The sequence below is a fragment of the Mercenaria mercenaria genome, chromosome 15 (assembly GCF_021730395.1).
Source record: "Mercenaria mercenaria strain notata chromosome 15, MADL_Memer_1, whole genome shotgun sequence".
In the NCBI taxonomy this organism is placed as follows: Eukaryota; Metazoa; Mollusca; class Bivalvia; order Venerida; family Veneridae; genus Mercenaria; species Mercenaria mercenaria.
This window is the reverse complement of record NC_069375.1, coordinates 55,619,408-55,633,524: the sequence shown is the minus strand read 5'-3', so window position 1 is coordinate 55,633,524 and position 14,117 is coordinate 55,619,408. Positions and strand designations below refer to the sequence as shown.

Sequence of the window (14,117 nt, the reverse complement as noted above, 5' to 3'; positions counted from 1 at the left end):
ACTATTCGAAGTATGGGGTCAAAATATTACAACAGAATTTCAAACAAAAAAAAGAAAAATAGATAAGGGGGACTAATTTTCGTGGATTTCGTGGTTCAGTCAATACACGAAATTCAATCCCAACAAATAAGTAAAATTCCCATCCATTATATAATCAAAAGTTGAAATCCACGAATTCATATCCCCACGAAACTACCGTTTTGACAAAAACCACGAATTTTCATGCCCACGAAATTAAAGGATTTCACAGTAGTGCTATTTGGCAATGTGTGGTCATAATGGTAAGCAAGTGTTCAAAGTTGCAAAGCCATATATCAAAGAGTTTAGACAAAATATGAAATGGAAGGCGAAACTTAAGTAATTTCTGTCAAAAATACCATAACTGAGTTTAAGCCCTTGTCCTAGTTATGTAGTTTTGCTTACGTATGTTGACTACGATGGTAAACAAGTGGTCAAAGTTTCAAAGCCATGTGCCACACAGGTTAGGCAAAATATTGACTGGTATAAAAATTTATCTGATTTCCAAGTTGACAAAGGGCCATGTTGCAGCCAAAATAGTTGACAGAGTGAACTCCTGCCTACAGATGCAGTGATAAACAATAAACAAGTGTTCTAACTTTCAAAGCCACGTGTCAAATACTTTTGAGATTTACGTGGACTTGTACGAAAACTGCACCACTTTCCAAGGCCAAAAGGGCCATAATTCAGCAAACATAGTTGACAGAGTTCTGTTATCTTTCTCTCACATAGAGACTGTTATAATGAACAAGATACTAAAGTTTCAAAGCCATATGTTAAACAGTTTACACAAAGTATGAATTGGTACAATAAAAAACTTAACCAAGACTTGTTAATTAAAAGGAACCATAACTCAGAAATATCCTTGGAGTTATGTACTCTTGCCTAGAACTGGACACGTTGATAGTACATAAATTTTGAAGGTTTCTAAGCTTTATCTCAAAAGGTTTTGTCAAAATGTGGACTGGTACATAAAAAAATAACTTAACTAAGAAGTGGCGCCGACGCCGACGCTGACGCGACGCCGTGGTGCGTAGGATAGCTCTACTTATTCTTCGAATAAGGTCAAACTAAATGTTCTATACAATCTTACCGCAGCATTTGCTTGATACCGTATTACATTTCCCCCCGTCTCCACAGTCGCTATCCACCCGACATACATCTAAAGTAGTCCTGCATGGTGCTATAAAGATATTAGTTATACATTTTTTAAATGTCAATTGTCACTAGTTAGTGCATCTCGCCGACAGAAATGAAAAGTAATAAAATTAATATATATCCGAGACAGAAACACATATGAGCCGCGCCATTAGAAAATCAACGTAGCGGCCTTGCGACCAGCGGATGCCCACTATGTGGGTTTTCTCATGGCTTGGCTCATATATATAAAACCTATTTCTGAATATTCAAAACTTGAGCTAGTAGAAAATATAAACTAGTATCAAAAAAAAAAAATATTAGAAGTATTTGTATCTTAACGCACCCTGGGACAAATTTCTTATGCTCTTATAAACGAGATGCAAAAAAAAAAAAAATATCTGAGAGTTTGGTGATTCCAGATAAATACTTCTTTACTTTCAACTTTTTATCATCTAAAGTTGGGAAATTCTGCTTTGATTAGTTTAAGGGAAATAATACAAAATGTGTGACAGGTAATGTACAAAATAATAATATTTGAGGTTTGTTTATTTTTTGCCGAAATACCTTTTTTGTATTATAAGCATTTTCTTTTTTCCCCAAGCAGATCAAGGAACAAACACCCTACTTTTCTTGGGTCCAGGAGGGTAATACATAATGTGAGAAAAGGTCATGTGCTATTCCATAATTATGTCAGGCTTGGTGATTTTAACTTAAATACTTCCTAAATTATAAGCATTTTCAATTTAGGTCGGACGGGCGGACGTGCGGAAGGAAGGACGCAGTGACGGACGCACATACAGAAGATGAATAGCCGGGCGAATTATGACAAAACAATATCCTGATTAAAAAGGTGAACAATTTAGAGAATAGATAAGTTTATAATCATGCAAGGCAGAGATATGCCTCTCATACTACATTCCTTGGAATGAAATGGACACAACTGAGAAAAGCAAGACACAATTATTGTAATATATGTGCAGAGTTCTTTCCCTCATTGCTATCTTCGTATCATATTCGAAAAAAGTATGGCAATTAAGGTCTTCACTTCCTCTAACTGACATATTTCAGTGTTTCAAATTTCCTTCATAATACATACCACTGCGTTCTCAAGGGTTGACAGTCACTACATGATGAGCCAAAACCGCTCACCAGCGTCGTATCAACATTGGCTTATATAAGATTTCAGAACGCTTTTAAACAATAAGTACTTTCTATGTCATTCAATAGAAATATAGAACTCTTTAATAACTTGAATTTAATATCAACGCATTTCAATTCCAGTGTTCTGAAAAAATGTAGGGCAATGGCTATACTAAACAAAAGTGCGCCTAGAATGTTGCCTTTCATCTACTGAAGTAACCCAGTATTTTTCATTTTATCTTAAAAATAGTAACAACTTATGAACTTTCTGAAAGCATATTCAGAGATTTTAAAAATGTTTAGCAATGAACATAAAAGATACTCAGACTAATTTAAAACAAATTCTAGCTTCTTCGAAAATACACATGTTACGGAATATGTTAACTTACGTTGGGGTTGGGAGTAAACACATGTTCCCAGCAACAGCGCTGTACCCGCCAAAAGAGTAAGCCTCATTGCTGACCTTATATCGTTTCAGTTGCCTGAAATACAAAGAAAACATACTAGTACGCGTATAAATATACGAGCCGCACCATGAGAAACCAAACATGGTGTATTTGCGACAAGCATGGATAAAAAACCTGCACATCCGCGCAGTCTGGTCAGGACCCATTCTGTTCGCTTTCAAAGCCTATTGCAATTAGAGAAACCATTAGCGAACATTCTTGGACCCTGACCAGATTGCGCGATTGCGCAGGCTGGCCTGGATCTATGCTGGTCGCAAATGCACTGTGTCGGTTTTCTCATGGCCCGGCTCAATTATTTTTGTTGGTCTTTACGTCGCATCGACACATTTATATGTTACATTGCATTTTTCCGAGCTTTTGGTGCCCTTCTGTACGTAAATGTCTGCTTAAATATGCAGGTAACTATTTGCAAAGGTCAGCATTAAACAGAGGACATAATTATTATGAAATCATCACCTGACATAGTATAATTTGGACAATAGGTAGCTAAGTCTCAGATTACGATCCTAATTTATAAAACGTCAATTTTCAATAGGAAGTTTACGGTTACTGTATCTATTATGGTGAAAAAAATAAATAGATAAAGCAATAACTTTGGTATTAATTTGAAATTAGTTTCTATTTAAAAAAAACAACAACAAAAAAACATATATGTATTAAGATATATTGTATAAGTGTTATATTTACTAAGAATTTATTTCACAGTTGTACAGACTGGTCTATAATTCTAATTTTGACAGTATTTTTGTTGACAGCAGGTAAATAATCAATTTGCATTATCAACGAGTAACATTGTTCAAACTTATTCTTTATATAAATCCTGTTCCAATTTGTTCGTTCATAAACAGTGCACCCCGAGATGAACTTACCCTGTAATATAGTATCAACATTGAAGTGTTTACTTCTTTTTGAAGACACGAATCCATATGATATAAAAGAGTGACGTTATATTGCTTAACGTATGTGACAACTATTAATATGCTACTGTCCTAACCATACCGACAACCAAAAGTTTGAGTTTGTTTAAAAGGCGACAGCTGCTAATGATCCTCAAATGATTCCGTACTGTTATACAACGCGGTTTAAAAAGTGTTACCAAATATTTGAGAGCTGTCTGTCAAGCATATCAAATAACATAAACATATTCAATACGCAATTTAAAACCTTAAAATGATCAACTCGGCTGGAATGTTGTGTTTACAATAACCGAAATGAATGCTCTTCAGCGCTGGGTATTATAAATATCAAATAGAATAGAAATCCATTGATCTGTTTTATTTTTTAAATAAAGAGATTTTTTATTTGAAATGGTAAATAAACGCCACGTCCGATCGATACTTTGAGTACGGTGTTCCGTTTGGACAATCGTGACTTTTTATTTGAAACTAAACCGCGATGCACGATGGTACGATGACGAAAACGCGATGTCTCGATGGCACGATGATGAAACAACGATGGTACGATGGTGAAAACGCGATGGCACGATGATGAAATCGCGATGGCGTGATAGTACGATGGTGAAATGTCGATGTAATATCGCGTTTTCACCATCGTACCATCGCGTTTTCACCATCGTGCCTTCGCGTTATCACCATCGTACCATCGCGTTTTCACCATCGTACTATCGCGTTTTCACCATCGTGCAATCGCGTTATCACCATCGTACCATCGCGTTTTCACCATCGTACCATCGCCTTCCGGTCAGAAATGCGTAGTTTCGAACACTTGAATCGTTGTCCACAATAGATAAATGTATCTTAATGTATTTTGTGAGAAGAAATTTACCATTTAGATTCTGCTGTTTTGCAAAACGTTTTTCAAAATGTTCAGTGCTGAAGTCATTAAAACTGTGTTAAATCTTCAAGGCCACGTCCTTTGTATTTATGTATGCATGAAGGTAAATAAAATGCCGGATGTAATAGTTATTCTTGTTAGGATGTTGAAGGTACATAGTGCAATGTGAAAATGAGATTTAACAAGCCTGTATTACTGACACATATACTGTATCACTGCGCATGACCACCGGAAGGCGATGGTACGATGGTGATAAAGCGATGGTACGAATGTGAAAACGCGATGGTACGATGGTGATAATGCGATGGTACGATGAAATAAAAAGTCACGATTGTCCAAACGGAACACCGTAGGTTTCTCAAATACGGTGTTCCGTTTGGACAATCGTGACTTTTTATTGAATCCTAAACCGCGATGCACGATGGTACGATGACGAAAACGCGATGGTGCGATGACACGATGATGAAACAACGATGGTACGATGGTGAAAACGCGATGGCCCGATGATGAAATCGCGATGATGCGATGGTACGATGGTGAAATGTCGATGTAATATCGCGTTTTCATCATCGTACCATCGCGTTTTCACCATCGTATCATCGTACCATCGCGTTTTCATCATCGTACCATCGCGTTTTCACCATCGTACCATCGCGTTTTCATCATCGTACCATCGCATTATCACCATCGTACCATCGCGTTATCACCATCGTACCATCGCATTATCACCATCGTACCATCGCCTTCCGGTGGTCATGCGCAGTGATACAGTATATTTGTAGTTGATACAAGTTAAAATGGTAGCTGGATGGAGGGCCATATTGTTAGACATGCAGCAATTATCAACTTTGATAATATCACTTTGCAGTTTTCTGTCAATATCTGGTGTCAAAAAAGGCATTTACAATAAAACTTTACAATAAAAAATGCATCCTTCAAAATCTTTTTTTTTATTAAGAACAAAAATGAAGTGACATCACAGTTAACGATTCTTGACTGCATTTAAACCAAATGCGCCTGTGAAAATATTGTAGGGGCATACATTTTACGCCGGGTGTAAAATGATTTGGCATGTGAATGTTACATTACTAAACTCTGATGACAGCCTTGATTTTTTAAACGATCCATTAGGTAGGTTTTGGGGTGTTCTCGGTTAGGTAAGATGTGGTAAACGAAAATCGTTGATCTTTTAACGTAAAAACTTTCGCCGAGAAGTTTATCTGTTGTATACATCTCGAATGATCTCCGAGTGAAATCAAACATTTTAAAACAGAAGGACAAATTAAAGTTCCCTCTTGTACTTTTAGAGCCGACTGAGATTCTTGAAATATAGGAAGGATTCTAAAATGTAATGGCACACATTTAAAGATAAATTTTCTTTCCCTCTTAGATTAGCCTATCAATAGTATCTTATAAATCTGATAAACTTCAAAACAATAGAAAATTAAAAAAATTATCTTAGAGGAAGTCAGTATATACATAAGTTAGTATATCGCTATAGATACCTAAATGTGTTCAGATTATGTAAGTCTGTAAAAGAATGTAAAATGGCCAAATGAACCGCGCCATGAGAAACCAACATAGTGCATTTGCGACCAGTCGCGCAGTCTGGATCCATTCTGTTTGCTAACAGTTTCTCTAATTGCTATAGGGTTTGTAAGCGAACAGTATGGATCCTGACTAGACTGCGTGGATGCGTAGGCTGGACTGGATCCAAGCTTGTCGCAAACGCAAGTTACGTTGGTTTTCTCATGGCGCGGCTCAAATGCTATGCGTGCATTCCATCTACTTTTGTAAAATTTAAAGGCATAAAATTATTCATTCATTCAAAGGCATAAAATTACGCAAGAAAAATTGTATTTTGGGCGCATATAAGTTCGTGGATATAATATTCATTCGAATTATACTTGTTCATTGGGATTTAATTTCGTGGATTGACGTAACCAAAAAAAAATCACAAAAATAAGTCAGCTACGAGTAAAGCACACTGATGTCGTTATTAGTTAATGTTAGTAATACAAGAATTCGGTATGAATTTGAACAAAGACCATCTGCAAAATTCACTTCTGTTATGACCTTAAATTCTGCTCTTCATGTTTATTTTTAGAGCGCGTGCGAATAAATATTTTTTCTTTGTGAAATGACCATTAAAAATGTAACAACACGTAATATAATGCGGGGTTAAAAAGATGAATACAGATCGTGACTGTTTGTGCTATTTTTATAACCAAAATATGTGACTTAGTCAGTTCTTGCAGGGCGTAAACATTAAACATTTTAACGTAAATGTACCCGACTGTTAAATGTATAATCATACATAATTGCAGATCGTGACTATAACACAAAGGAAAATGTCATGAATACCACTGAATACTGAAAACGACTTTATCCGGTGGTTGAGTCGCATGATTTTAACTTCTATAAAGTAAACTGCTATTTGTAATCATTTATACAGTAATAAGTGTAGTTCACACTTTAATAATCCGTAAATGTAAAATAAATAAGACAGCTATAAAGTATACAACTTCAAGCTTGAACCCTGGCGGTATTTGAAACTTTACCGAAAAGCTGAAACAATAAACTAAAGATTTTTGATATTTTGATTTAACCTTTACAAACAAAGAGGTCCAAAAAATCAAAACAATACACCAGCAGAAAGTAATGTGTTTTAAGAATTAATATCTTAAAGACATGCTTCCCGCTCTCCAACACGCAGTTCGCATGCAAATTTGTAAAAAAAAAAACACTGCTTTTCTGCTCCGAACGGACTTAATTCGCCCGAATTAGCAACCGTTTTGGTGGAAAGACAACATATACATTATATATCACATACGTATTACGAGTTCAATAGCCACACGTGGCGAATAAAAGTCAAACTACAATCACATTTACGTTGAAAATGTTAAATGATTTTTGCTTAGCCAAAACCGTTCATTCGGATAAATGTGTCCGCTTTGTTGGATGACGATACATATAGAAAAAAATCAAATTTATTAAAGTATCGGACTATACATATCATTTGTCTATCTGGAGACAGTAAAACACTTTAATGCCTTCAAAAAAATGTTTTCAAAATATCTTAAAACCTTTTTACTTTTGTAAAGTTAAGATGTTTATCATTGACAAACAAACTATTCATGCTAGGGTATGCAATGTCATTGTAAAAAAGAAAATCGTGACTATAAAAACCACATATATTTTACGTCGCAAATACAAATACATGTACATATACATGTTTTCTTTTGCAGCATGTAAACCATAAATGGACAGCTCTATGTAAGGTAATAGTAAGTTGTAAGTATGATAAGTTTATTTCTAAAAGACGGGCCCCTCGGTATCATATCTATATAACATGTTAAAAGACGGACCCCGCGGTATCATATGAAACATGTTAATAGATGGAACCCCGCGGTATCATAATAAACATGTTAAAAGACGTGCCCAAGCGGTATCATATTAACCATGTTAAAAGACGGGCCCCTGCGGTATCATATTAAACATGTTAAAAGACAGGCCTCTGCGATATCATATTAAACACGTTAAAAGACGGGCCCCCGCGGTATCATATTAAACATGTCAAAAGACGGGCCCCCGTGGTATCATATTTAACATGTTAAAAGACGGGACCCCGCGGTATCATATTTAACATGTTATAGACGGACATCTGTGGTATCAAATTTACAATACAAAACACTCGCAGTATTCAGTATTGGCATTGATAAAAATACGCCAATACATTTTCCATGGTATACCTTAGCTTACAGTTTCTTTGACCCAAAGAATGTATACCTACAATCATAGAAATAATAAGATTAGATACACAAATGTACGTATATTATACAAACGTGTAGGTAAAAAAGCTATTTTCATTTAACCCTTACCATGCTGGACACGATTGATTCTGCCTTTGCGACCTGTGTAGATAATGATCAGCCTGCCCATCCGTGCAGTCTGATCATGATCTGCACTGTTCGCCATTCAGTCAGTATCTTTTTGGTAGGCATCCCTTTTAACAGTTAATAGTACTGTCCAAATTGAAAGATGGACTTGTTCATTATAGAAATTAAGCAGGTTAAGGGCTAATAACCATTTCAGTAGATATTGCTGTCATATGAATAGGGCAGTTAAGAAGACATTATATAAAACATTCAAACAATCCAACTAGATCTGGCGTAGGAGGGACACAATTTGCAGTTTGTAATTAATTAAATGGATATAACTCTGGTGAAAATATGATTCAGAAGAATCTAATTTATCTTCTGAAAAGCATCCTGCAGTTAATACAAATATAGCAAATAACATCCACTAAATTTCACATATTATTTTAACCAAAATCAGGGGCAATAACTGTGATAACATAAGGTTTATTTTAACAACATCTACAGCGGAGCAGATACTAATATACACAAACATTTGTACCATATATCGACTCAAAGTGACCAATCTTTAGAATAAATGGCAATAACACTTGTCAAACTATTATTACATTCAAATAGATTGCTGAGGAAATACAAACAGCACGCAATACTCAACTTAAAGTGGCAAATCGTTTCCAAGATATGGCGCTGGAATGACATTCAATTGCAGTTTTTAATCAAATCAATGGAAATAACTCTGCTCATACTAAATTAGTATGGCTTTGGAAGGATAAAAGCCACAGTTATAGCAAATGGCAATATCTCTTAGTAACCGTTACTAAGATATGGCTTCGAACGGACGGAAGGACGTACAGATGGATATATGAACGGACACACGGACAACGCCAAAACTGTATACTTATCTGTCTGCTTTTCGCTGTTGGGGATTGGGGTGGATAATTATGCACACATGAATGGAGTTTAAAAGACTACTTTTTCCAGTCTGTATTTGATCTACCAACTACGGTTTACATAACAAACACTCACACGAAGCCTGCATTAGGGGATAAATAGCTTTAAAATGAGCCATAAAGTGTGTTATACTGCTATGTATATTTATTCAAGTGTTAAAGTTGCAAACTTATGCAAAATATGTTTCAAGGCTAACGATTAGTTTTTTTTTCAAAATAAATACTGATCGAAACGTGTGACAATAATTTTTATAATTCTAACAGTATTCTTTTTTAAAAATCCTACCCATTTAGAAAAATATGTAGTAGATTACATATTAAAATTACAACAACCTCGAATATTGCAACGACATCATTTCATTTATTTAACAACCACTACCAATTAAAAAAGTAACAAAAACGAATACAAGTTGTGTTTTTATAAAACGGGCAAATATTATTAATAAGGATATTGACTTCCCACTGACTTAGTTCAAATGTTTATCAAAATTTAATTTTTATCCATGACTTGACAGAGTAAAATGTTTATTTATTCATTTTTATGACTTTCTTACCTTACAACGAAATCCGTTCGTTTGTATAAATTCTAGATATTTATGTTTCTTTTTTGTGATTTTTTTAAAATTGTGTTGAGGCAGTAGAATAAACACAATTATGTCCGCATGATACCAGCACTCAAGTTTGCTGAAGTTCTGATGTATTATTCTAGATCAGTGAAAAATGTTAAAAATGTAACAGTTGTAATATGAAAGATATTGTCAGATATGGAGAAGGTGGGGCGTTAGGAAGTTTTGTTAAATGTTTATTCACTGTCCGGCTTAATATAAATCAATGATATAAATCAAGATGAGCCGTGCCATGGGAAAACCAACATAGTGGCTTTGCGACCAGTATGGATCCAGACCAGCCTGCGCATCCGCGCAGTCTGGTCAAGATCCATGCTGTTCGCTTTCAAAGACTATTATTATTAGAGAAACCATTAGCGAACAGCATGGATCCTGACCAGACTGCGCGGATGCGCAGGCTGGTCTGGATCCATGCTGGTCGCAAAACCACTATGCTGGTTTTCTCATGGCACGGCTTAGATGATTAATTAAGCTGTTTGTGATCATGGTTGTAATGTGTTGGAAGCATATCATGTGTCAGCTAAATTGCATGGCATCAGGGGGAAAAGGTCGAGCAAAAATCGAGGAAATAATGTTGTGGAAAGTATGATTGTTTTCTAAAAAGATAACGGTCATTTTTAGCTTGCTATAAACGGCTACTTTTAGCTTGTTAAATGGTCACGTTTAGCTTGTTTTAAACGGCCACCCTCAGCTTGTTCCACGGTCTTTTCTTTTTTGCTGCACAATTTCATTCGTTAACAGTTAATAACGCATCTATTTAACTGATCTACAAGTACAGAGAATGGGTACGTAAGTTTGTATATTGAAATGTTTTAAACAGTTAAATATATTGAACATAATATTGTGTGATTTTAAAACACACCTGTACATTTTCTATCTCATTTACCACATGAAAACAAAAACAATATTTTTACCTGAGCGAAGATCGATATCAGCCCAATTAATGAAAGTCCGATCACGAGAGTTGTCCTGAAAGTGTTCAAGATATAACCACCATTTTGCAAATAAATCGAAAAGAAACACACTTTTAATTTTGTACCGTTTGTCACAGTTGAGTTCGAACATATAAATAGTTGATCAAATTACAAATTGTAGGTAAACGTCAATAGGGCATGTATAACTAGAGCGGAAATGAACGGTCTAGTGGATTGTTATTGATGTTTTTCTAACTGTGCTCTCTCGGGTCAAATCCGTGTTTAGTATTAACATTCTTTAAACCATTTTGTAAATAATATTAACATAAAACATAAAAAGAATATGAGAAAGACCGAAAAATGTATTTATATACATGTAGGGCGTTTACCGCTGTACACAGGTATTGCGCGGACATTCACTCTCACGAAGTGTTTGGTCTTACACATAGAATATCACGTATGGGGTAAGTTGAACTTATAACACTAATCTCCATTACACGATTATAAAAATACAGAGACTAAATATAGATTATGAAAAAAACAAAACAAAAAAAACAACAACTAAAGACCAAAAAACAAGCAGTAACAAAGAAGACTGACCGTGAACGTATATTTCAAATCAAATGCATTTAAGTTTCAGTCCTTAAAGGTTCATAATACCATAATTTTTAACTTAAATATAGATGAAATAACTTTCCAAATAGATGTTATGTATACTTACATGGTTAGAAAATCACTACTTTTAATATTGCACATGAAATGTTATAGTTAGAGCACTAACAAGGTCTTGTGCAGTACTTTGTTGACCTTTTGCCATTTCTGTGAATATGTAACCCTTATATAAAGAGATACATTTTTAGAACTAGAATGTGTCTGTAGGACACAGGGTGTACACCCCACTGGTACATTTGTCACAAATAAGGGGAAATCATTCAAATGTTTGCAGTCTTAATGGGGTATATCCTCAAAAAAATTATGAAATGGATTCATTATTCTATACCACATTATTTTTGAGCTATGAGCATCACAAACAAACAATCCACTATTTTGGCTATTTCAAGGGCCATAACTCTGTAATAAACGCTAAAATTCTCAAGAAGAATGCCAAGTGTGCAAGGTCACGTTATGATAAAGACTCAAGCAAGATTTTATGAATTTACATTAAATACTTTTTGAGTGAGGCACATAATTAGGTGAAAATGTGCATTTTTTGACTATTTCAGGGGCCATAACTCTGGAAATAGGGGACGGACCCAGGCGAAAAATAGGAGGTGCGCAAGTTCATATCATGATAAAGATTCATGCAAGGTTTCATCAATTCATATCAAATACTTTTTGAGCTAGGCGTGTCACAAGGTGAAAAGGTGCATTTTTGTCTATTTCAGGGGCCATAACTCCACGCCATGTACCCGGATAATCTTAACTCTGTTCAGCGACCCTAACTCAGTGCCAACATGGCGGATGTAAAGCCGATACAACTTTGTTTTCTGTGTTATTACGATGTATAAAGGAATGCTTCTGTTGTTATATCTATCTCCATTGATCAATTGTATATTTATTTCAAAATGTATCATGTTAAATATATCAGCCCTTGTGTTTTCAGGTGGAATACCGACGAACAAGGCAACTTTTTCAATGAAAACTTTTACAAAAAATCTTTAAAAATACTTCTATGCTTTTGATGCCTCGACTATTTTGTTGTTTGAAAGCAAGGATATACTGCTTTATAAGGCCCGTTTACACTATGTTGTTAACCCACTACATGTTGACACAATGCATGTTCAAATGTACTGACAGCGAGAAAAGGGATAAAAACCTAACTTTGATTTGTTAAAAACCGAACTCAGTTTACATGAGGAATGGATAAAAACCTAACTTACACGAAATTGTGTGACGGATAAACACCTAACTGACTAGTATACTATAGAAATGAATGAGTTGACATGTACATGGTCTGATTATTGTAAACATTACTTTATAAGCGGTATTGTCTTCAAACTTTGTCATTAATTTTACAATATGTTATATGTATGCCCACTACAGTCAAATATTTTTTCATAATTTTAATATTATGCAAATAGCAATGTTTGGAAAAATCTGGATAAACCCTCAAAAATAACTTAGTATAAAAGTCAAAATTATTATGTTATTATATAAGAAATTATTAAATACCACCGATGTTCGAAGTTCTGTAATCCCCAACCCCCACCCCCCTCTCTCTCTCACACACACACACACACACACACACACACACACACACACACACACACACACACACACACACTGTTTCAGAAGAATTGTGTTTGTTTCAAATCTTGTATATCGTATAGTGTAAGAGATTTTTATAGAGGTGCTAATGAAAGATTTTTGATATTGTTTAAATGGGATTAGATTTATAATTAATTATTAAATATGATATTTTTCAGACGGTAAATAGGGAAGAAAAGTGTGCGTGTGTGTGGTGTGGTGGGAGGGGAGTGATGCATGGACTGACGGGACAGGGGTGTGGGTATCCTTACATTTTTCACTTGTCCACGGACACTTACAAATCCACTTGTCCATAGTCAAATTTCATTTGCTCTGATTTGTAATATTAAATCTTCATGAAAGCGCAAATAGACTGGAGATCGAGTTCTTTATGTAGGACAATGAAAAGAAAAGCATATAAAAGTAACTGTGATAAAAAAATAAGCTGTTGAAATATTTGCCTTTTAACGTTTATAAAAGTCTGAAATCGCGTAAGCAGTGTTCGGAATCTTTTGAGGTCATGCCCGAAACACTGGCCACGCAATGGTACAAGCCAGATGAATTCAGAGAAAGACTGTTAAAACGTTCCGACTTGTTTTAGTCATACTTGCGATCTCTGTGTGCTTTTGATTTTAATTTGGCTGACTACTGACTCATATATTTCCTTTGACAGTGACTTATTGTCTCAGCAGTTGGAATTCTACTTACAAACTTGTCATAATACTTTTTTTAAGTTGTTTACGTTTCTGATGTCTTTAAATGTCCTTTTAGTTATGTGTGTGTAACCCTTGTTTTCCTTTTTTAGTTTTTGTTACAGAAGCTATATGCTGATGATGCAAATATTTTTTTCAGCTGCTTTAAGTAGTTCTTATTCTCCCTTTAGCATGTATATGATTTCTTCTTTTATGTGTGTGTTTTTTTTTAATGCATGTTGTAAAATGTG

The 14,117-nt window shown here is 35.0% G+C and overlaps 1 protein-coding gene across 1 annotated transcript in view; it reads right to left on the bottom strand.

The window, feature by feature from the left end:
• Positions 1 to 11,102, bottom strand: part of LOC123555153 (uncharacterized) — a 92,055-nt gene extending 80,953 nt beyond the window's left edge. Inside the window, exons 1-3 of the mRNA XM_053525307.1 lie at positions 10,928 to 11,102; positions 2,688 to 2,780; positions 1,112 to 1,201 (exon numbers count right to left, since the gene is read on the bottom strand). Of these exons, the coding sequence (XP_053381282.1) occupies positions 1,112 to 1,201; positions 2,688 to 2,754 (157 nt within the window). The 5' untranslated portion in view covers positions 2,755 to 2,780; positions 10,928 to 11,102. The remainder of the gene's footprint in view (positions 1 to 1,111; positions 1,202 to 2,687; positions 2,781 to 10,927) is intronic.
• Between the last annotated feature and the right edge of the window lie 3,015 nt (positions 11,103 to 14,117).